Source organism: Enhydra lutris, unplaced genomic scaffold (genome assembly GCF_002288905.1).
Source record: "Enhydra lutris kenyoni isolate GAN:26980312 unplaced genomic scaffold, ASM228890v2 scaffoldscaffold28, whole genome shotgun sequence".
NCBI lineage: Eukaryota > Metazoa > Chordata > Mammalia > Carnivora > Mustelidae > Enhydra > Enhydra lutris.
The window spans coordinates 24,961,917-24,987,521 of NW_019154112.1; the positions used below are offsets into that span (position 1 = coordinate 24,961,917).

General features: G+C 41.4%; 1 protein-coding gene across 1 annotated transcript in view; it reads left to right on the plus strand.

Moving 5' to 3' along the window:
* Positions 1-25,605, plus strand: part of LOC111152224 (PKHD1, fibrocystin/polyductin) — a 459,207-nt gene that overhangs the window by 77,285 nt on the left and 356,317 nt on the right. The window contains exons 34-35 of the mRNA XM_022510630.1: positions 775-994; positions 7,587-7,737. Of these exons, the coding sequence (XP_022366338.1) occupies positions 775-994; positions 7,587-7,737 (371 nt within the window). The remainder of the gene's footprint in view (positions 1-774; positions 995-7,586; positions 7,738-25,605) is intronic.

Consider the following 25,605-nt stretch of genomic DNA (forward strand, 5'->3'; position numbering starts at 1 on the left):
GGAATAATGGAAACTCATGACCATAGTTGGTAGACTATAGTAAAATGGCACAAGCCATGTTTGAGGAAACAAAATGGCACTATCTTGTAAAGTTGAACTGGTAGCTACCCTATGAACAAGTAATTTTTTTTAAGGCATATACCCTAGAGGAAATTTAGTATGTGTTTGTAGTAGCAAAAACTGGGAAATAGCCTAAGTCCATTGGTAAGAGAATAGACAAACTGTAGTAATTTTACACAATGCAGTATTGAACAGCAGTGAAAATGTATTCCCAAGTTTTATGTGATAATATGGTCCTTGATAAATCTTGGAACTGTAATACTGAGTGGAAAAAAGCAAGTCCGAAAATTGACCTGTATTCTATTGCATAAAATTCAAAACGAAGTGAAACTCAACATTCTCTCATTTAGGAATACAAACCCATGTGAAAAAGTGATTTAAATAGTGCAAGGGATTGTTTCTGAGGATGAGGAGGAAGATGATGGGCTTGATGAAGAGACAAAGATTCGAGAGCATCACAGTAGTTTTAGAGCTTATGTTGGCTTGTAGAGTCATATGAGTTTTTTTTATTATGATGATTCATATTTTATAAAAATGTTACTTATATTCTTCTGTGTGTTTTGTGTACATCATGCATGTTTAAGAAAAGTCAACCAATAACTTTATTTTCCTAGTGGTCAAGGGACAACACATGAAGTGCATTTATGTAACAGTGTGAGGCCTTTAGTTCTTTCTGTGGTTACTGCCTAACCTAATGGTGAGTGTTTCCTGCAGTGTCCTTGGCTTTCCTGTGTGGCCTGAAGCATGCGGAGGAGAGCTGCGAAGCCTCCAGCAGTACCTACGTGCAGTGTGATTTGTCAGTCACTGTGGGGACAGAGACAGTGCCCCAGTCATGGCCCTACCTCTATATTTGTGAAGAAAGTCCCCAGTGCCTCTTTGCACCAGATCATTGGACAGAGTCAGCCTTCCCATGGTTCTCAGGCCTCTTCCTCAGGTAACCCTGTCCCCTCCCTCCCCGACCTTCTGCACACATCCATGGTCAGTGGACAGATGGAACCATCAGGACCTGCAGGTTGGGTGGACATGGCCCCCAGGGCCTACCACTCTTGTTAGAACGACCATTCCATTGTGGATTCCAGCCAGCCTGCATATCAAAGCATCTCCTGTCTTTTCAAGTGTTCGAGAGAACGTCTGAAAAATCTGCCCAGTAAACAGCTTGCTTTGTTCTTGCTTAGATTTTAATATTTATCTTCTGGTCCAAAGCAACATCTGGTGAATGCCAATGGGGAAAAAGATTAGACATTATGAAAAACAGAAGGCTCTTTTCCTTTTTCCTTTTTCTTTTCTTTCCAAACAGATTCACAAATATGAAAAAAGGTCAGAGAGAAATCCAGCAGATTGCACAATGTTTATTCAAAAGAAGGGGGGGATGTGCAGGCGGAATTACTATAGATCTAGGATTTAGAAGCCATAAGCTTGCGAAGATTTTTTGAACTTAAAAAACAAACGAAATCAATACTGCCACTTTCCAGGTAAAACCCCCTTTTCTAGACACATTTAAGGAAAACGTGCGATCCTGTAGATGATTCAGGACAGCCTTCATTTCAACCAGCAATTCTTTTCCCATGGACTGTGGTATTTCAGTGCTGAATGTCGCCCTGCTCTCTTCTTTCTTATCGAGATAGAGTGACCACACCTGGTTATTTAATGAAGGCCTAGCTTCCCATTCAAAATTAAAACTAAACAAGACTCATTACCCAGAATGAGAGAGATAACCAGTACTTTTCCAAGACAGCCTGTGTTTTAGGATCAATTCATCATCCTCATGGGAGAGAGGTTTATGTTTTGCCAGAGGAAAGGAGGGGTCTCCTTGCCTGGTTGCTTTCTAGAAGGCATGAAGAACCTTGTTTAGGTCATACAGAGAATGGTGTCCTGGAGGTTGCACTCAGGCAGGACTGGATTTCAGAAATCACGAATGCTGGATACCAAAAAGCACATGTTAGATCCTAGCTCCGCTGAATTTGAAGACTTCACCAAATCCCCACAGCTCTTCTTTGAAGTTCTTCCATGTTCTTCTCCACTCAGGAAGTCACTGAGGGAACAGCTTCAGGCCTTGTGAAGGGGTTGTTAAAAGTGATGCCCTTCCCTTCTTAATGATATCATTTGGCGGTATGCACTCATAAAATTCCCCATTCCCTGTGTTCTAGTATTTCACTTTTAGGATTTTAAGAAGGCAGTTAGAAAGATGTAATATTTGTGAAAAGCTACATTTTTTGAAGTTTTAGGTATAATGACAAAAAATTTGAAATGAAGTGTTTAATAATGAAAGACGAATCTAAATACTAATATCCTAGGAAACCTTTAAAGATCATGACAAAGAATATTTAACTGAAGAGGGAAATGCTTACAAAATGTTGGGAAGTGAAAGGAACATGTCACAAAACAGTGTATCAATTTAATCTTTTAAAAAAGATTTTATTTGTCAGAGAGAGAGAGAGAGTGCGAGCGCACAAGCAAGGAGAGTGGGAGGCAGAGGGAGAAGCAGGGTGCCTGCTGAGCAGGGAGCTTGATGTGGGGCTTGATCCCAGGATCCTGGGATCATGACCTGTGCCAAAGGCAAACATTTAACCAACTGAACCACCCAGACATCCCCGTATAGTACATAGGTTTCTATATACATATAGTAGGTGATCAGAAAAAAGACTAGAAGGACGTATTCTTAAATGCTGAGTGCCTACCCTCGGTGACTGGAGTGTTACTTACAATTTTTCATTGAGTTTTTATGTATTTTTTTTTCAGTGAACATGTGCTAATTTAATAACCAGAAAATACACTATAATTAAACAGGGGGCATTAAAAAATTATATGCCAAATGGCTTGATTGGTTCCTCTTAAGATTATCCTTATGAACCTGGAGAACTACTTGCCATTATCTTTGCAAGGAACCCATTTGCATTAAATGCTTTATCCTATCCCCTCACCAGCCACTACCTCTATGGATCTGATGTCATTTGGCAAAGGCAGATGTGTGTATCTGTGGCAAAAACATGCCCAGTTCATCCATCTATCCAACCATCCATCCATCCATCCACCCACCCATTCATCTGTCCGTCCATCAGTCCATCTACCCATCCATCTATCCAGAGTTTATCAACTGTCCACTGTGTTGTAGATACTGTGTGAGGAGTTGTAACTCAGTGAGGAACAAGATGGCAAAATCCCTGCATTTAAGGGTAGAGGAGGGAGCCGTACAATAAGCAAGATCACATGTGATAGGGGCTATAACAGGATAGAAAATCATGGGGGACTACCGTATACAATGTGCTCAGGGAAGACTTCTCTGGAGTCTTTTGCTGAGCTAAGGAGAAGCAGCTGTCACCATGGATGGTTGGGCAATGGGGGCAGCAGTGCAAAGGCCCCATCACATTTTATGAACTGTCAACGACCAGAAAGATAGGAGTAGAGTAGGAGGGAAGGAATGTTCTTCATAGGAACTCCAGGAGTTATTTAAGGTCTTGGAGGCCCTAGTAAGGAGTTTAGATTCTATCTGAAGGACACACTAAGTATCTTTCCAGAGTCACACAGTCCAGACTTGGCATTGTCAGGACTGGAACCCAGTCCCCTGGCTGACAGTGTACTTGGCACAATGATGTGCCTTCAGCATCAGGGATGAGAGCCTGGGCTGAGGTGTGTGGTTCAATGTGATTCCAGAACCACCAGAAGCAATTTCAGGCTAAGTGAGGGAAACATAAACACTCCAAGTGTTCTTGATGCCTGTCCTAAAGAGTGTGCGCATGACTACTTGCTTACAGACCAACTGGAAGAGCCACAGATTAGGACTTAGGGACTTAAGTGTTAGAAGTCTCTTTGCCGCCATTTGAATCAAAAATGTTTACCACATTCCCTCAAAATAAATATTTATATGCATGTGTGTTCAGGCACAACTATATTATCTACATTTATATGTGTCTATATGAACACATATATTTACATTTATATTTATACTTAATATATGGGATTATTGTGGAAGAAAACATGGAATAGCAGCTATTAGGAAACATTGAAATTTCATACATTTTAGTCTATTTTTGATTTCCTGGTGTCTCTGCTAATTTTGATGACAGGTTTTTAATGAAAAATAACCTCTAGTGAGATTGCCAGGGAAAAATACAAAAAGAAATATGATCTAAAGCTTGTAAAAAAGTCTAAGTTAACAAGTGGTTTTAACTCTTTCAGAGCAAGAAGAACATGATTAGGGTAGACAGTGCATTGCTACTGGCAAAATGAGAGGATTGCTGGGTGACTTAGCCCACTTTCCTCTAGTCTTTGCTGATGAAGAGCCTAGAGTGGGCAGAAGAAGGCTCATCAGCAGGGTAGAAATTCAAGACCAGGAAAGGTTGTAGAGAAGTTGGTCACTCCTTTCCTCGAGTTCAAGTCTATATCCTAAGTCATTTATATACTGAGTACAAAATACTCGCTTGTAGAATTGAGGATCGTTAGTTGCTGGTAGTGAACATGAGAGGGGGCACACAACAGGTAGGGGAGATGGCCTCATACTCCCTCACTTGCCTAAGAAGGGAAAAAGGGAATTCTGGAAATTTAGACACCTAAGCTTGTGTTATCCCTGACAAAAATTCTACAATGAATGATTAATTATATGGTTTGTGGGCTTTCAGAAATGGAAGTGCCAAGCTCCCTTGACTTTCAATGGGGTTATGACCTGATAAACCCATTATAGGTGGAAAATACCATAAGTTGGAAATGCATTTAATACACTTCATGTACCAAACATCCTAGCTTAGCCTCACCTCCCTTAAACGTGCTCAGAACCATTACAGGAGCCTGCAGGTGGGCAAAATCGTCTAACACAAAGCCTATTTTATACTACGGTGTTGAATATCTCATGTACTTTCTTGGCTACTGTCCCGAACATGAAAAGCAGAATGGTTGTATGGGGACAGAATGGCGATAAGCATATTGGTTGTTTATTTTCATGATGGTGTGGCTGCCCGGGAGCTGCAGCTGCCAAGAATCATGAGAGAGGATGATACCGTATATCCCTAGTCCAGGAAAAGATCCGAATTCAAAAGTGGAAGTATGGTTTTTACTACGTGCTTGTTGCTTTTACACTATCATAAAGTCAAAACATCATAAGTCAGACCATTGCAACTCAAGGACCATCAGTAGTTTATCTGGGTACCGATTCATAAGGAACGTGGTGGTGGGGTAAACTAACTTTATTTCCTTCTTGATACAATTATAAGTGACTTCTGGTGGAAATACATAGAGAGAGCCTCTCAAACTCTTCTAACAACTCCTATCCCCACCCCTAACAGCAAAAGGAAGGTTCTAGCTGCAAAGCCCAAAATGGCCTACCGCAAGCATCAAGCGGCTTTGAAGTCAGGTGTTTTATTTGAAAAATCCACGTGGACTTTGCATTCCATTCAATTGTGTTTCCATATTTATCTAAATATTCCATTACATTTTAATTTACAAGCTAAGCTACTTTGCTTTGCTTTTCTGAAACTCTGAGTACGAGTGACACTTCAGGACTGAACTTTGTATTTTCCCATGGCTCTGTTTGCCCCCTGGATCGTGGCTCAGCTAAACTGATTTGTGGTTGCAAGGCAGGCTCCAGGTTCAAAATGCGTTTGAGCAATGGGTCCATATCAGTGAGATGACATGTAATTCCCGCAGTTACATTTCAACAATAATACCGCCAACACTACTACCACAAAAACTGTAACAAGACTCTGCTTTTATCGGCACCTACTGTGTGCCAGATTCCTTGCAAATCACTTTGTAGGCTTCATTTCACCCCACCCCACAATGCCTATGTAAAATAGGTACCTGATAATTATAACTCTGTTTTATAAGTGTGGAAACCGAGTCCTTCTAATGTCCTATAGAAAGCAAATATCTTCTTGGGGATCTAAATCTAGCTGGTCTCTTCTGAGTCTAATCTCTGCATGCTAATGCTTCTCAGAAAATCAAGAAGAACAAATATGATATGGCGAAGTCCTTAGTCACTGTGGCTCCAAGACTCTGAGTTTACCACCATCTTACTTTCGGCGGGGGACTACAAGGCAAGCACAGTGTTAGATGTCATGGGAAGGAGGACTCAGATAAGAGGAGACCACGGCCCCAGAACCTAGCTCAAGCTATGTGTGTTCAGTTTTGGGCTGTGTGATGTTAAAGTATGGACAATCTCTAGCAGGTCTGGAGCACAGTGGGTATGGGAGACCTGACTTAGGGGATACGGTGCTGGGAATATTTTACTACAAAGAGAAGACTAAGTAGATGTGGTAGTTCTCCTTCTTGGTGTTTCTAGCAAATTGAGGGAGAAACCATTTTGACATTGATTTGAGAAGAGATGTTCTAGTTCACCATGATTTATAGTTTCTCAAGCAGTGACCTCTGTCCTTTCCATGGCCCTTGCTGGTCTTCCCCTGGGATCTGCCTTCTTTGTGCTGATGTTCAAACAGCATCTCAAAAACTTGAGAGCCCTGCTCCAGGAGACAGGACACCTGGGTTCTTAATCTCAGAGCTCACCTACTTTTGCATTTGGCTTTATGCAAACCTCCTGATCCCTTTGGGTTACATTTTTTATGCCTCTATCTACTTTACTGGCCCAAATGCGATCACATGGTTCAAACTGTTGAAAAGTATGAGACGTCACGCTTTCTTGTTACTAATAATCTCTGAGTTAGTTGCGACAATGCCTAAAGCCAGCATTATTGTTGAATAAATATCACTCACACCTGTTGGGGACCATAGCCTGCAATAGCCACACTTTCACCTCCTCCAGACGGCGTATTTTTAGACTTTCTGTAATGCTACACTGCTGTTTTTCATTTTAAATCCGGTCTGGCTTCTCTCCTTAAAGGAAGAGGACTTTTAAAGCAAGTGGCTGCAAGTGTAACGCACATATATCGAATCTCCTTAGTCTGGGCTGTTAAATAAGTTTAATTAATTTACTAAGTTAATGTTCCACTGCTAGCAACAGAGCCTCATTGCCATCAGCTGGGGAGAGGGAATTGAAAGCCTAAATGAGCTCATTTTTTCACAGTTGGAATTAGGGACCAGTTAGCCAGTTGTGTGGGTTTTCCAATTTCTCCATCTGCCCCCGGGGGAATTCAGGCAATTCACTCCCCCAACACTAAGTGTGAGTAAGAATAGAAAGAGGGAAGGAGGAAAGAAGAAAAAAGAAAAGAAAAAAAAAAAAAGAAAAAACCACCTCTGCCCAACATTTGCTTCCATTTTTGGAACTGGAAGCATTGTGTGCGCATTGCTTGTTAAGTTGCGCTTTGGAGAAGCTTTTGCTAATGTTCCTAATAGATGCGGAAGAGAGAAAGGGCTCAGTGAAAGATATTTACCATGTGCATTTTCATTGCAGGGTGTGCAGATAAAAGGAAAACAAATAAACAATAAAAGAATGGAAACAAAATTACAGAAATTTGCAAAATTTGACAAATGGTGGCCTGTAGTTGCCACAAGCTAATGGCTTGCAATGATTAATAAGAGTAAAAATAATTGCATTTCATTAAGATTGATGACACCCCATTTAACCTCCCCTCTCGTTTCAGCCCTAAAGTGGAAAGAGATGAAGTTCTCATCTATAATAGCTCCTGTAACATTGCCATGGAAACTGAGGCAAAGATGGAGTGTGAGACGCCTAATCAGCCAATTACCGCCAAGATTACTGAGATACGGAAGAGCCGGGGCCAGAACACTCAGGTATAATCAAATCTTTTTTACAGACTGATTCAAACAGCTCAAATTAAATTTGTAATATTGTGTACATTAAAAAAACAATTTAGTCCAAATGGCAGCGATATATAATATTAAATGCTCTCAAAGTTTGAGAAGCCGGTCTAATGCACAACATCTGAATTCATAGTTAACTATGGTTAATCATATATTTTCTCAAAAACAAATGAGTGCTGCCCGGGCTCTTTTAAAGCAAATTCTGAGCAGATAATCTCTTCAGCGTTTTGTCCTGCTCTCCCTGTGCATGTTTGAAAGTGGCTTTCCCTGGTTTGTTTCTTCGTGAAATAAATGGCCCTCAATTTAACCAGGCCCTTCTGGAAGGTTTCCAAAGCACTCAGCCATCCTCAGTCAGTGGGATGGCGATGTCTGCTGGTCCACCCGGCTCATCGGTTCTTCGGAGAGCCCAGTGGAAGCTTTGGCTTTTGAGGGGATTACGTGGAAATCAGAACTGCAAAGCACTGCTGGGACTCTTTACATTAATTCATCCGTTTTGACATCATCTAAACCACTCCTCCCAGTGGCTCCCCAAAGAATGTGCTCTTCACAGTCCCCCAGGAGAGAATCCACAGCCTCCCCAGGGAATTTTTGAGAATCAGAACCAGAGACTGAGGGTTCTTTGGAAATATATCAGATTATCTTTTACAACTCTCTGGGCTTCTCTTGATACACAGATAAAAAAAAATATTTATCGAGCACCTACTCCCTTAGGTGCCTTTTTCATTATGAAAGCAATTCACAGTTTTCCTCTTTTTGTCTTGTTTATTTGGAACAAACATTTATGGAGCGCCGATTACATGCCACACACTACACGGGGTTCTCCAGCGAATGCTGCTTCGTTCAGTCCAAACTTCCCAATCCAAACTATACTTCCTGGGTCTGTACGCATTTCTTTTTCTTTTTCTTTTTTTTTTTAAATAATTTCCGACTAGTGTCAAAAATGTATGTAATTACAAATAACATAACTTTTCTGTCTTTCCTTAGCTTTTCCCTGTCTGCCTCCCATAGGTACCCCGTCCCCCTCCTTGCCCCCAGGGCCTCCCTGTCCTCACCTCCCCAGGCTCCTCACACCCCTTCACCTTCCCTTCTAGGAACACTGCACCAGCCTGTCACTTCTGGCCTCCTTGTGTCCCCCGAATAGACCTTTTCCTTTCAGTTCATTGCTCATTTTATCATCTCTGGGAATGCAGTCCTCAGATCCTAGACTCCATGTCGCTCCCGTGCTCCTTTCCTGCATTTGGCTCTCAGCAACTTCTCCAATGTTTATCACAGGGCGACAGGTCTGCGGAGCTGTTTTGTGTATCAGTTTGTACTGTGGAATGAGAGCTCTGGGACACCACACAGTGTCTCCATCTTCCTGGGCCTCAGTTTCTGCCTGGGCGATGATGTGAGTTGTTGGGTCACTCACGGGAGCGATGCCACTGAAAGGGAGGGAGGGGCAGGTTGTGCGGTGCTGAAGGGTGGGCTTTGGAGCCAGACCACAGGGACTCAAACATATCACGTGCTACCTGGTGGACTTCAGACAAGTTACTTAATGCCTTGTGCTTCTGTTTTTCTCATCTGTCAAGCGGGGATAATACTAGTACCCACCTAACAGAAGCCACTGAAATGGCTCTCCCCACTGAGTGAACGTCCACTGTTAGTCATTACTGGGAGCGCTAGTTTGCGAGTAGTAGAGCTAGAAAATGATATGGCATGCTTTCACTGTGGCTCGTGCTGCTTTGACCAGATTGTTTTATTTCTTAGATTTCATTTAATTTCTCATTGTCTCAAAGAATAATTTTGAATTTTTTTCCCAAGAGACTTAAATGCCTCAGTCTTCTTTAAATATCTGAACTGCGTGTATTTATTGAGCTGTAGCCATGTTCAAGGTTCTCTGCCATGCTCTGAAGGAGACTAGAAAGAGTAACATGGGAAGAGAGGCCATAGGAAGTAGGTAAGGTTTGAGGAAGGACACATAGAGTCAACTCATTGCAGCTGGTGGGAAGGTTGTACACCTCGGGACAAGCCCCTTCATTCAAGAGCTGCATTAACTGAGGTCCTTAAAAAGAGGTGACGTGACAATGGTCACACACCTAGTAATTGGGCATCCTAGCAGCCTGTGTGGCCGTCAGTCACTATGGGGGAAGTAAGCCATTCAGTCTTTGGACACCAGAAGCCATGTCTGTCAAAATCTTCTAGGCTAGTGCCAGAGTCTAGGAGGCTCCAGTCCTGGGATGTCTGGTTGCCCTACAGAAGTTGGGATGTCTGGCCTCCCTGCTCAGGTGTGGGGGGATGACGTGTCACTTGTGTTGGCATACACAGTTGCCTTATCTAGACTTGGAGCTGGGGAAAACCAGTGCTGACAGGTGGTCACCCAGGACTAGAATTCAGCTCTCCAGGTCTAAGTACTAGGTGAGAACCTTGGAACACATGTTCCATAGACTGTTAATAAGTATTTTGTGATATAAGAGTTTCAAAGTCAAATACATTTGTGAAAGCTGGGCTAAACAAACTTTTATATATATATATAAAATACACACATATATATATATATATGTGTGTGTGTGTGTGTGTGTGTGTGTATAATTTATATTTTAACCAAAGGATATTTGAGAGCATTCCACATGTGAGACATTATGGGACTTTCCAAGAGAGGGTTTTTGTGTGGAGTATTATCCAAACTTGTTTGTTCATGGAACACCTTATTTTCAGAATTGAGGCTTATATCTGTCCTGCTGTTCAAATGTTGCTCATGCTATGCTCTTCCCCTACCATCAAGTGCGGGATCAGAGGTCAGAAAGATTATTTCCTGATGGGGCAGCTGTCTAGGTCTGCTGAAGTAGGTGGCATTTGTGTCTTGCCTTCAAGAGTGGGCAGGGTTTAGGCGTTCAGGGTTGCAGAGGGAAGGTGTTTCTGGTGGAGGGACCACTATGTACAAGCCACTGAGGCAAGAACCCATGGGAATAGCAAAAAGAATATAATGTGTGTGAAGGGGATGAATGAGTTGTCGGTTTGGGAAGATAGGCTGGGATGGAGTGGCAGGTTAAGGGTTTGGCCCTTGAATTCATCAGGTGACGGGTCACCTTCAAGGAGGCTCCGCAGGATCACTGGTGTGCTTTAGTCACATTGATCTGGTTGCTGGGTGTGGGGTGCTTTGGAGAATCCAGGGAAGGTGGGATAGAGATAACTGAACTAATGAAGTGATGGAGGGAATGGAGAGGACGAACACGCACAGTAATTCGCACTTGCTAACTTGTATTAGTCAAAGTGTTCAAAGTTATGGAAAATGAAATGGGGAAAGTAGAAAATGACATGATGACTTTCCAAAATAATCTTTGCAAATTTTTGAAATGTATATATATATGTGCTTATGACTCCCAAGTTGTAATCTCCAACCCAGAGCTTTTCTGAACTTTTGATTCCTGAACCCTAGGGCCTACTGATATCTTCACTTGGATATGGAAGTGGCACCTCAAGTCTAGCAGATTCTAAATTGAACTCCTAACTGCTACTGCTTGTCCCTGCTACTCCCCCGTCCCCTACCATCCCAGACCGAGCTGGTGGCAGCTCTGTCTTCTTAGTCACTCAGGCCATGGAGCTATCCTTGATCCTCCAAATTCTCTATCAAATCCGTCAGGAAATTATGTTGGCTATGCCTTTGTAGCAAGTAAGCTATCATCATCACTATCATGTTTTGCTGAGTGTTACAAGTCTCGCCCAAATGGGCCCCTGGCTTTCACCCTTGCCTCCCTTCAGTTTATATTAATGGGTCCCTAATGATCATTTCAAAATATGTCAGATGACTTTATTCTTCTCAAAAACTTTCCTGTGGCTCCTGAATTCTTCTCAGTTAAAAACCAAGTCCTGACCTTTACTGAATGGGCCATTCTCTGCACCCCCTCCTCCAATTCCTCTCTGCTTTCATCACTGATTTTTGTCACCTTTGTCTGCTCTGTTCCAAGCCATTGGCTCCTTGCTGTTCCTGGACAATGCCAGGCTTGCTTCCACACCAAAACCTTTGCATTTACTGTTCCTTTTGCTTGAATACTCTTCTTCCTCCTCCTCCTCCTTTTTTTTTTTTTTTTTTTTTAAAGTTACCACCTTTCACTTTTAGCTTTTTGCCGAGGAGTTACTTCCCCATTGAGGTCAACCGTTATGATCCTATTTAAAACTGCAACCCAGGGCTGCTCACACCATAGATCATGCTTGTAATTTCCCTTACTCTGTTCTTTTTTCCCATAATCCTTACCACCTGCCAGTATACTTCATAAGTTATGAATTTATTATGTTTATTATTTAGTGTCTGGCTTTTCTTGCTAGAATATGATCTCCAAGAAGGTAGAAATGTTTACCTGGTCTGTTCACTGGTATATCCCAAGTAGCTAGAACAGAGACTAAATCAATTGTACTAATGAACAATATAGAAATGCAAACAAGGATAGTTAAAAGAAGCCAAGTCACATGTTGCTTTTCGAATCCTATCCTCTGAAGATTGCATCTGAAAGGAAACACACACACACACCACAGGTACACACACATACATTTGCACACAAAGATATTTTTTGTTATTTACATTGTTCTTCAACTTGTATTTTTTAAAAAATCTAATGGCACTCTTTATATAAGCTCCTTGAATACAGAGGAGGTTTGTTTTGTCACTGCTGTTTCCAAATGCTTAGAAGTATGTCTAGCACACAGCAGATCTCATTAACAATTATGGAATGGATGAATAGATTTATAAATGAAGGAGTACACCATGGTCTTCTTTTCATTTTAGCTCAGGTACATTTTTCTTTTCTTCAGAAGACATTGGTTATGCCTACTGTGTATCACTGTGATACACTGAAATGAGGAAATATATTAGAATGAGGAATATGAAAGGATGCTGGAAGACACAGTAAGGTGCTATAAGACAACATGTAGGTCTGAGGGACCTTCTTTCTGAAGGACAAACTGGGTTGGATGGGTAGAGAAATCACAGCAGAGTAGACACAAAGCAAAGTGAAGTCAGAGAGAGAACTGGTAGAACACAGCCATACTATACTCTTCTTTGGCGCTCTGGGAGAAAATCCAAGCTTGAGTCAGGGCAGACATTGAGGCAGGGTAATTAGCGAAGGGGTTGGTTGAAGAAATTGTTGGGATGACATTTCTTCTCTCTCTCTCTCTCTTTTACTCCTTCTCTCCCTCCCTTTTTCCTCTTCTGCCCTCTTTCCCCCCCTCCTCCCTCTTTCCCTTTGTACAGGAAGTGGTTGGATCTGTGGCTCTCAAGGTGAAGTCTTAAGAGTAGCTCACAAAACAAAGAAGAATGATTTGTTTGGGAGTAGGAGTTAGGTTTGGTGTACTGTGGATGTTAGCACCACTGTTAAACTCAGTTAAACCCATGCAGCTCTGAAACTCTTGGGAAGGCGGGGGGAGGGGCAGGAGCACAACATCCTTTCCATTTCTGCCTCCAAGGAATTCCTTTATATTCTCTTGACTCATCCAGATGTTTTACCCAGCAATTTCAGTTGTGATAACTGGAAGAGGTTTCTCTGAACATCTGATCTGCCATATCAGTGGAAAAAGAAGTCTGAAAACAGCGTTGTTAAAGTTATCTGGGAAATGATTTTAGACCTAGAATCCTATATGCAGTCACATACTATTTGGAGTAAGAACAAAGTGAAGATATACACGCTATACAAAATTCAGAATGTTTATCACCCTTGTGCGCACTCTGAAAAATGACATACTCTAGCAAATTGCAAAAGGAATCCAGGAATGGAGATGATATGGGGTACAGGAAACAGTAATGGACCAGTAGCCCCTCAAACAGCAAAAAACATAGAAGTTGTTGAAAATGTGGCTGTGGAACTCAGTATAGCTAAGAATGGATTCTTAACCAGAGTCGGGGACCTGTTTCATGTAGGTATAATAAAAGGAGAACAAGAATCAGAGGCATAAATCTCTTTTTTGATAAAATGAGAAGACATGTATAACAGAAGCATTATATGAAGATGAAAAGTAAGAGAGGTGCAAATGGTTTGGTGGGGTGGGGTGGCGGCAAGTCAAAACTTTGTAAGTTCCTGCAAAGGGAAATTTAGATAAAAAGCAAGACAGTTTGCCCCCAAAGAACCCTAAAGAAGCTTTAGGTTTAGAGAAATGTAAGTACCAGGAAATAGGTCTGAGGCATGGTGCTCAAAGATATATGTGTAGGAGGTTCTTTGAAATCCCCTATAAAGACTGTCTAGATCCCTAGGACACTGCTCCTGCTTCAGACAACCAGACACCTCTTCCTACCCCTCCCTCCAGGATGGAGAGGCAAAATTTGTGGGCAAATTGAATTAGTAAGATATTAGTGAGGCATTAATATCTCACAGGGAGAGGGAGATGGAAACTGGGATTGAAATTTGGCAGATGAATGGGAAGTTTACTGGCTGTTTAGAGAGAGGTCAACCTCCTCAGATCCTGCTAAATGCTTTCCTCTGCCCAGGTCAGAATCCTGCAACCCAAATTCTCCTCCTTCTAGAAAGGAGACAAAGGTCCTTCTTTGGAGAGATTAAATCACAGTAAAGATCCACAGATTTTGATGTTGGAAGCGTCATGAAGTCCTGCTTTCACAGATCATCCACTTAGGTTTTTCGTGCCTTGCTCTTATATGTGAATGGGTGGGGTTCTGGTTTTGGCCCTGAGAGAATAATGAGTTTTAAACCACCCTCCTGCCCTACACAACTACATAACTAGTCAAAATGTATCAGATGATGGTCAGCACAAGGCTCTGATCCTTGAGAGAAGGGGAACACAGCAGGAGAGTGGTTTTCTGTCTGGGAACACAACTCCGGACACAGTGTGCTGGGAAATAGAACCCAAGCAGAGAGAAGAGAGAAGTAGTTTCATTGGCAGGAGCAGTCCAAGATTGAAGTTTAGGGCTGCTTATGTAGGGAGCTGCTATGGAAAAGGAGGTAGAAGTAGGAGGGATAGAAAAATGTTTAATGAAATAATGGCCCCCAATTTTTCAACTTTTTTGAAAGTTACAAACCCATAAATATAAGAAGATTAATGGATCCAAACCAGAGGAAACATAATGAGTGAGGTCCATTATTGGAGTTTTCAGTAATGTTAAGATGTTAGTTCTTCTGCTAAGGTCTATACTCTAAATTAATATTAAGAGTCAGTTCAATTCTAGTAACATCCCAACAGCTTGCTTTCTTCCTTCCTTCCATCCTTCCTTCCTTTCTTTTTTTCTTTCTTTTTTTTTCTTTGGTAGAAATTTCTAGTGGATTTAAAAATTTTATGGAAACACAATAAATAGCCAAAACTTCCTCGAGAAAGAACAAATTTTGAGGACTTAACACTGCCTGATTTCAAGTCTTACCGGAAAACTCTGATAATTGATTGGTGCATTATGATCTCATTTGAAAGAAGGGTTCTGTTGCTAAATGTACGTTTGAAAGCTCTTGCCACAGCATTATGAAACCCAGGAGAGAGGAATGACTGAAAGTCAGTATGATGAGGTGTACCCAAAATAACATAATCAGGAGATCCTTAGTAACATTTGAGGCTGTAGGACGGTATGGTGGGGAGAAAACCCAGATTTTGGAGGGTTAGGGAGTGGCAAGGAAATGCAGGCAGGAGGTAGTGACACGCAGGAAGAGAAAAGAAGGATGTAGATGAGTATTATGGCTGACCAGCTCCTTCCTCGTGCCCAGACTTATCACCATCACTAGTACTAGGGATGGTTTCTTCAGTTAATGGTGCTTCGATTAAAGCTATGGTCTTCAAGTGTGTTACTTAACTTGACAAGACCAGGACTCCACAGGGTTCTCATAACATCCATTCATCTAGTGACCACAGAGTAGCTCCCACACAACCCTGATGTCAAATGGCCAAATCACCACCATCTTTTGGGAAATACCTATATTTTTAAATTTACTTGGGCCTTTTAGTGCACGTTTCCCTCAGGAAGATTGTATTTTCCTTAAAATTGAAGGATTTTTCTCTTGGGAATCCCATAGTACTGTATCAGGAATTTATCTTTTTAAATTATTTAAATTATGTATATTTATTAAAATATCTTCTCTCCCAACTAGACACTAAATTCTCTGAGAGTGGGATCTGTATTGGATTCCTCTTTGATGGATAGATTAATGAAGGTATATATTTACACTGGATTATTATTATTATTTTTAAAAGATTTTATTTATTTATTTGATAGACAGAGATCACAAGTAGGCAGAGAGGCACACAAAGAGAGGAAGGGAAGCAGCCTCCCTGCCGAGCAGAGAGCCCGATGCAGGGCTCGATCCCAGGGCCCTGGGATCATGACCTGAGCCGAAGGCAGAGGCTTTAACCCACTGAGCCACCCAGGCGCCCCTGCACTGGATTATTATTTAAAAGCAAAGTCACATTGCTTAATCTGATCTTTACTTTTTGTTGAAGGGGATTCTCCTAGCAGATTGGTGTCATAGAGCAATGTGCCAGACTTTACATTTTAAAAATAATGTGTGTAGCTAGATAGAGGGTAATTTGAAATGATTTCCATTCCCTAATTGGTTGTTTTCCTCCTAGTACTGAAAAACAAAAACACTTTTCTGCTGTTGTTTCTTTGTCCCTCCTCTCCTTTTGATTTTTCTTCCCTATTTTTTCTTTTCTTCTCTTACTTTTTTCTTCCCTTCTCCTCCTCGGCCTCCTGTTCTCTCCCTCCCTTTCCCTTCCCTCTTTTACTTCTCCTCTTCTCTTCTTATTCTTTTTATTCCTTGTGTGTCATCAGATCTGTGTGGCTGTGAAGGTAGGTCCCACTGAAAGCAGGGTTGAGCTGGTTGTTAGGCCAGAGATCGAAGATGTAGGAACTCAACCATTTTTCTCTGACATGGAGGAAACTTATGGAATCCCTTGTGCCTATAGTTTCTTTGTGAAGGGAGGCCCATAAGGTATACCATTTACCTGTTGTGAAGGTGGTTGGGGGCTCGTGGTGTGAGTTGAGAAGGCAGATGGTTTCATATCTGAAAGAGAATTTCCCTCCTTAGGATGATTAGGCAGATAGCAGAGACAGATACATGATGAACAGGATTCCTGTGTCCTGGCTTTTAGTTCTCGGGAGGTCCTGTCTGATTCAGAGTGTGTGCAAGTCACTTAACCTTTTAGTTGATTAAGGTTAGTATTACCTGATTAAGGTTAGTAGTGGAGAGAGGAAGACAATTCATATAAAAGGATAGTAATAGGAGGAAATGAAGAATTCAAAATGATCTTGAGCTCTGAATAAAAACTGGGCTTGAGGCTGAGCCTTCAACTTACTTATTATAGAACATTGAACAAACTTTCTTAATTTCAGTCTGTTAAGTTCTGCCTCATACGTGTAGAGCACTGAGTGCAGCGTCTCATTCATAGGAAGCCACTGCAATGTGTTGGCTATTACTGCCTCTGCAAGGTGTTCTGCAAACTGTGATGAATTGGGGAAGCTGTTATAATTTGTGGCATTGTTTATTGTGGTGTTGTCATAACCAGAACTGGCTGTGAAAAAGAGGCCTAGCCACTTTTTTTGAGCCCGAGATTTTGAAGGCTTCTTTCTCTTGCTTTTTCTTTAAGAAGAGGGAATTCAGGCAACGTTTAGCCTGAATGCAGGCTTAAATTCATCTGAACGAGTTAATTGTCCCTCTCTGTTTCTCAAGGACTCTTTGTATTAAATGAGTTCATGACATCTGTCTGTTCCTTTCCTAGCAAGGTATTTTAACAACAAATGAGGTTATCGTTTCAAAGACTCTATCATATTTTGGCCAAAAAAAGTCCTTATCATTCTTAGGTATTATAATATCACTGAGTAATTATTATACTACCGTACAGGAGTTTGAATCATCTTAGGTAAATTTGTTCTTAACTTTTATCTTAAAATAATAGTTTCTGTTCTCATTGGAAAACAGTGAGCTTTATTAGCCCTGTGAAAATGACTCTATTAATGACAGGCAGAGGGCAGTCCCATAGGGACATGACATGATTATTTCCTTCTGAAGTACAGCTTCGTAAATGGAAATCGTTCTGGTCTAAATAAATACTGTGCGGAATTTTCTCAGGGAAACTAATATTCGTGCAAAAATACATGGGCTCATTTTGGGTCTGATTATGGGAATGCGGTGATCAGATTTCTTCTGAGCCTTTCCAAATATGAGGCTTTAGCTAGCCTGCAGATAGCATAGGTGCTAAGAAATTGTTTTGGGTGGTAGGATGACCCCGTATTAGGGTTCTTTAGATTCTGCAGGGGTATTGGGGCTTGTTGAATGAAGAACCAGAAATGTTCAAGTTAGTTTGCCGACGCATTGGTGACCAGGGACAACTTAGTTTTCTAGTCTTGTGTTTTAGTTTCCCTATCTGTGGCCCAGGTGAATTATATGGAAGCCCTTAGCAATGAAGTATGAGAACTGTGATATATGAATATGTTATGTTATCAGTATCCTGAATCCTTCATCTGAGAGAAAAGCTTGCTTTTTCAGAAGTTTATTAGTTCATTTCCTGGAGACATTGTAGTGAATCACCATCTTCCTGAACACAATGAGGAAGAAAGAGGGCACCCAACTATCAATAGGCTCCATTCCCAGGTATGAAGGGTTTCAGATAGCAGTTGAATGGATTTAAGAAATTAGATATAGATTAGGGGCATGTGTGTGTGTGGTGTGGTAAACGATGTAGTGATGTTTGTGTTGATGGAAGTAACAATATGAGTTTCACAAGTGTTTGGATATATGGCTTCTTACTAGGCATGGTAAACATTTTAAAAAAAATTTTGCTAAAAGCTATGAAAGGTTATCAGTTTTGAGTCTAATCTATATAGCGAATATATTAGCATTTCTATTTGAAACAGCAAATAATCATTCCAGTCTTGAAATACAACTGTCAACTCAGTTAATTTGGAAAACTGGGCCTTTCTACTCAGTGATATCCTCATAGAAATCTTGTTTGCCCAAAAAAAAAAAAAAAATTTTTTTTTTTTTTGCTCAGTCATTTAAGTTCTTTTTCAAGGTTGTTGCTGTCACTGCCATGAATGTGAGGTCTTCTCCTTCTTTGAAGAGCCACACAGTACAGCCTCTAAAATGCACATCTCTAGGAGAGGCATGTGGAGAGCTTGTCTAGCTAGCTAGAGTATGAGCTGGAACCCTGAGGGTGATGAAATTTGGGTGAAAGTGATAGAAAAGACATCTCATTTTGGATGAGGAAGAATGTGGTTGTTCAAACATTGAATGTGTCATGGAAGCTGACTTCAGCAACTGAACATCCGGCTCAGAGAGAAGGAACTCCCGTCTCTCAGGGGCTTGCTTTAGAGGTGGGGAGAAGGGGGACCAGAAGGAGATCAGCAGGGGTGTTGGGTAGAATTAAGAGCATACTGATCTGCTTTTTGATGAAAACTGTTATAGAGCTGGAGATCTTCTTTATGGCATTGTCATTCGTAGGAGTTGATTGATGTTAACTTGTTTGGGGTCTATGAAATGGTTGTCTCAGACATAGGTTTTCCTGCATAAATTTGGATTTTCTGCTTCTTTTCCTACTGGTTCATTTCAGCTTTGAGGGGATTGAACTAATGTCATTGGGCAGATCACTGGAGGGGACATATGCCCTACTCCACTAAATAGTTCCTTCAGTTACTGTTGTCCTGCTGTCTTCATGGATTGCTTTGGCCCCTGGTAGGGCAGTTAGGATCTCTCTTGGCCCTTTGTTGTTGGCTGAAGTTTGCTGACGGCAGGCTACTGCTGGGGCATGGTGAAGTATCTGACCCCAACAATGGTCCAAGTTCTCTCTCTGGCTCCTCTTCTCTATGGAACCATCATAAATGCAAGTCAAGGGAAGAATATGTACATGAGGGAAGCTTTTCCATAAAATGTACACCAGGAGATCACCTCAGATTTACTTAAATGAGGGAAATGTGTCCTTTCCAAAGGAGGAAGGAAGGAATTGTGTAGATGCAGCCATTTAATGAAGGAATAAGTTGCTCATAGGAGCTTATACATTAAAAACCATAAAAAATGAAAAGCTAGGAAAGGCATGTCTTAATTCTATTGATTTGCCAAAAAGAACTTCTGGCCTTTCTAGGATATGATAATCACTGTACTGATTTCTCCAGGTTTTCTTTTTGATGGGAGATGCAGATATAACTCAGAAGGAATCAGTGTTAAGTATTTCCTTACTTCCAGTTAAGTGCTAGGAACCTCCTACAATTAATGGATATTTAAGTGATTTTCCAGAACTGTCTCTCTGTTTTAATCAAGAGAATGTAGCACAGTTCTGCATTTAGTCTCCTCTGCGATAGCCATCTCTAATATCCAGTTCTCAACTATTTTGAGCACAAGGAAGCTTTGCACTTTCCCACCCTTTTAAGGTCTGATGGGCTATGTAAGTTGCTTAGAATGTGGATGGAGGCATTCCATGTCTAGAGCTTGACTTTCCAGCCCTCTCTTTTCTTTTGCCATTATGACCAAATGGCTCAGAGCATGGGCTGGACAAGGTGTAGAGGACAGTTGTTTTACCCCAGAGAGTTGCCAACATTTATAGCAGACATTGAGCAAGAAATAAACATTTATTGTTTTGTGTCCAGTGGGATTTGAGACCATTTGTTACTGCATATAATTCAGCCAGCCCTAGATACTGACTAATCACAATGTCTTTTTTCTTTAGCCTTGTGACTTAACCACTGTCTTCCACAAAGTGTCTTTTTTTTTTTTTTAAAGATTTTATCTATTTATTTGACAGAGAGAGATCACAAGTAGACGGAGAGGCAGGCAGAGAGAGAGAGAGAGGAGGAAGCAGGCTCCCCGCCAAGCAGAGAGCCCGATGTGGGACTCGATCCCAGGACCCCGAGATCATGACCCGAGCCGAAGGCAGCGGCCCAACCCACCGAGCCACCTAGGTGCCCCCCACAAAGTGTCTTTAATTCTCTCTGACCACATGGAATCAGACCTGGTTCATGTTAGTGGCAGGTGTGACAAGCTGACTATGAGATGACAGGTATGATGGACTGACAGGATTTAGAGGGGTACAACCAGCTTCTTTCTATATTCTTGTTTTCCATTTATCTCCCCTTTCACTGGTGGTGTGCTTACATCCTTATTCATGGTTCCTATTCTCTGAAGATCCATGGGATATTCTCATGCTGGGAAATGAATCACTTTCTTGGATAATGTTTTTGCAAACTTGGGGAGTTTGTGGGGAGATATGGCTGTATATATGTACCACATCTTTAGCTATTTATCTGTTGATGGTTATCTGGGCTCTTTCCATATTTTGGCTATTGTGGACATTGCTGCTATAAACTTCGGGGTGCACCTACCCCTTTGAATCACTGTTTGTTTCCTTTAGATAAATGCCCAGTAGTGCAATTGCTGGGTCATAGGGTAGTTCTATTTTTAACTTTTTGAGGAGCCTCCATTCCATTTTCCAGAGTGGCTGCACCAGCTTGCATTCCCACCAATAGAGTAGGAGGGTTTCTTTTTCTCTTCATCCTCGCCAACATCTGTTGTTTCCTGAATTGGTAATTTTAGCCATTCTGACTGGTGTGAGGTGGTATCTCATTGTGGTTTTGATTTGTATTTCCCTGATGCCAAGTACTGTTGAACATTTTTTCATGTGTCTGCTAGCCTTTTGTATGTTTTCTTTGGAGAAATGTCCAAAATGATAAAGAAACTCATGTCTTCTGCCCATATCTTGACTGGATTTTTTGTTTTTTTGGGGGGTGTTGAATTTGATAAGTTCTTTATAGATTTTGGATGCTGACCCTTTATCTGATATATCATTTGTGAATATCTTCTCCCGTTCTCTAGGTTGCCTTTTAGTTTTGATGATTGTTTCCTTTGCTGTGCAAAAGCTTTTTATCCTGATGAAGTCCCAATAGTTCATTTTTGCTTTTGTTTCCTTTGCCTCCGGAGATGTGTCAAGCAAGAAGTTGCTGCGGCTGAGGTCAGAGAGGTTGCTGCCTGTGTTTTGATGGATTCCTGTCTTACATTTAGGTTTTTCATTCATTTTGAATTTATTTTGTGTATGGTGTAAGAAAGTGGTCCAGTTTCACTCTTCTGCATGTGGCTGTCTAATTTTCTCCAAACCATTTTCTTAAGAGATTGTCCTTTTTCCACTGGATTCCTTTTTTGCATTTTCAAAGATTAGTTGACCATAGAGTTGAGTGTCCATTTCTGGGTTCTCTATTCTGTTCCATTGATCTATGTGTCTGTTTTTGTGCCAGTACCATATTGTCTTGACTACAGCTCTGTAATACAGCTTCAAGTCTGGAATTGTGATGCCTCCAGCTTTGGTTTTCTTTTTCAACATTCCTTTGGCTATTCAGAGTCTTTCCTGGTTCCATAACTCATGTTCTTTTATTTGTCTCTTTAAATTTTACTTTTTTTTTTAAAGAAAATTTGAATTAAGGACTTCAATCACAAAGGGAAGTAACACAACTCAAATGGACTTAAATGATAAAGAAACTCCCAGAATGGCTCACAGAATGGGAAATCTCAGGAATCATGTATGGCTTGATCCAGCAGCCTAATGCCCACTAATGGGATGGTCCTACCTACCAGAGAGTCAGACTCAACCTAAGGCTGCCTCCTCTGTGCCCACAAGATGGCTCCTTGGTGCCCAGCAACTCCCAAGCTACTTGCTCTCATCTGTCTTCACAATGCATGGGAATGAAAGGGTCTTTTATGGGTACAGTCTGAGAAGGAGGAAGCTGCTTCCCCAGAACATGCCAACAAATGTCTCTTCATGACTCATTGGTCCCAATTGAGTTACTTGACCACACTGCCTTGTGCTCAGGGAGATAGAATTTGGTGGTGGTTTTGGCGAATCAGTATCCACTGTGGACCTTAAAATAGACCTAATCCCACCCCAACACCTCGCTAAGAATATGACAGCAGTGAGGCCTAGAAGGAAAATCTTGGGGTTGTTGTTGAAGGGAAGCTAGAGAATGGAAATTGGGGGGATCAGTCAATGCTTGCCTACAGTGGCCTCACTTTTCTCTTACTGGCTTTAAACTAAGGTCTCTTTCTCTGGTCCTCCTCACTGATCTTTTTTGATAACTTAATACTTTGCCATTGAATGGCATTTTGACAGATGTGAAAACAAAGCACTTCTGTATAAGAGAATTGGCTCTAGAGGGTATTATGCTAAGCGAAATAAGTCAGCCAGAGAAATATGAATATCATATGATTTCACTCCTATGTGGAGTTTAAGAAACAAAACAGATGAACATAGGGGAAAGGAGGGAAAAATAAAATGACAAAATCAGAGAGGGAAAAAAACCCCAAGAGACTCTTAAGTCTAGGAAACAAACTGTGGGTTGCTGGAGGGGAAGTAGGTGGGAGAGTGGAGGACCTAGGTGGTGGGCATTAAGGAGGGCACGTGATAGAATGAGCCCTGGGTGTTCTCTGCAACTGATGAGTTACTGAGCTCTACCTCTGAAACTAATACACTCTATGTTAATTAATTGACTTCAAATAAAAAATATTTGGCAAGAGCTACCTATTAAAATTGGCTAATTGAGAAGGACACATAAAGTCGGTAAATCTCCCTTAGAATTCAATAAAGTGTCTGTTTTCAAGAAACAAACAAATAAATAAGCAAACAAAAAAAAAGCATAATGAGCACATAAAACACATATACCTTCAGTAGCGTGCAGGTGCTCAAAATCAGTTATGATTTTGCTGATGCGCAACCTTCCTGATCCAAAATGACAGTAATTGTTTTTATGATGTACCAGCTCCCAAAGGGGGTGGCTCATCATTCAGTACTATGTGAGACGGGCCTCCTCTAAAAATAGAGAAAAGAGCCATCTAGGGAAAGAAATGGTCTGTTATAGTGTTTGTTTCTCATAATGGGTCCTCCCGGACACTTTACAAATACTGATTAACTAAAGCTCTCAGTGTCCCTGCGCGACGAATATCTATTTACGTGGAGTGAAGTTGACAGAGGCAACTGACTAAAGCCCCTCCATGAATGAATGTCAAAGCAAGGACCATGACTCCAGTACCAGTCACCTAAAAGCACTGCCGTTCAACTTCTTTCTCTTCCCAGGGGGGAAAGTATAGCCAAGCAGAAGCCCATATATTTTCTTCTGTTCCTGGCTGGCACTGAATAATACGAGTTTGAAGGACACTACCTGATGATTCTACTCAGACATTGAATGAATGGAAGAATATGACCGGCAGGGAGGGCAAGGTACTCCTGCACCAAGACAGTGCAATTATTGACCTTTAATCCTCTTCACATGGTGTTGACAGCTCACTCCCAAGGTTCCAGTCGAAGTATTAGTCCCCATATGGGTTACTGTGAGACATGACAGGAGACTGTGGAACAATGAAGGGCTTGGATGAAATTCTGTGTTCAACTTTGGAAGGGTTGTGTTAACTCTGCAGATAAGTAAGATACAACCCCTACCTTGTGGGGTACTGTTTGATGGGAGAGGTATAAGACCCCAATAACTGGACTACGAGCTAAGTGTCATGAATGTGATAATAAAGGTATTTGTGTTGTACTGTGGAAGGCCAAGAGATCATCTGGATGGAAAAATCATCACCTAGAAATTCCCTGGAAGGTGTGGCATTATATCTAGGCTGACGTTTATGAGGGTTTTACAAGTATAAGAGGAGATAAGGAGCAAAGGTGTATACTAGTGAAAACTAGTATACTGTTACGGAGTCCCAGAAGTGGGAACACATGGTTTATATAGAAGTAATTATATTCGACTGGAATGTAAGGTTTGAAAGGAAGTAATGGGAAAGGGAGTGACTGGAAACAAAGGTTGGGAAACATGAATGGTCTTGATGTCGAGCTAAGGAGTGTGGATTCCCTCCAGGAGGAACAGTAGAGCTATTTGAGGCTTTATAAATTTCATAGCTACCACTTTGTCTCATAAAATATCCCTTAGAGCTTGTATCAGAGTCAGAATGCTGGTCTAGCTCAAGTGTGGCCTGATGCCAGGTTAGTTCCGACATGGGTAACTGTTGTTCTCTTGGGGCTCAGATACAGTTAGACAAAGGTCAGTCCTGAGGCGAGTGTGTAAGGAAATGAGGCGTCTTAAGGCTGCAGCTGAGAGGGTTGAGGATGGGTATTCTGAAGGAAGAACAGAGAAATACTGAATGACGTATGGAATGAGAGGAAGCTTAGGGACTCTCCTCGGTATTCTGGATTCTTGGTAAGTTACAGAGAATGCTATAGTGGTCTGAGAGTCTCTGGTCTGGTTCTGCCTTTCACATGTGGGTAATATCTACCTGTGAAATTATAGGCAAGTCCTAAGGAAAAACTCAGTTTCCTCATCTGTAATGAGGAATGGGATGGAATCAGCATTTTCCAATGTGAGTTCCATGGACAATCAGCCACGAAGAATGTCCCATTGGAGAAAAAGGTCTTGGTCAAGTAAGTAAGGGAAACACTGCAGACACCACTCTACTCTGGGAGTCGTGACGCTCAGTGACATGTTAGAGGTGTGGGGAGTCCTGCAGAAAGGGACGCAGTTTTACTCTGTCCAATTCACCTTCCCCAGACTTCTTTGGTCATGAGGATTTTACCTATTTTTTTCCGTGCAACCCCTTTTGGCTTCCTGTGGGAATTTCAAATTCCATCATTGTAAGGGAATTTACATTCCCTTTTTACATTCCATTGTCACGTTCTCTGATTGTGGGTTAACCACAGGTTTCTAGGATTTTACAGATCCAAAGGAATTAGTATCTTCTACTCTGGTTGAGTGAATTTTCCTACCTATAATGTAGGACTTACCATCATCCCCCAATCAACTTCGTCTCATAGTTGAGGCAAAAAGTTCTTTTAAAGTGCTTTGAGATCTTCTGACGGAGAAGATCCCAGGTGGATTTGCCACGTGACTTCATTAGCAAGTCTGTATGCTACGGCCCT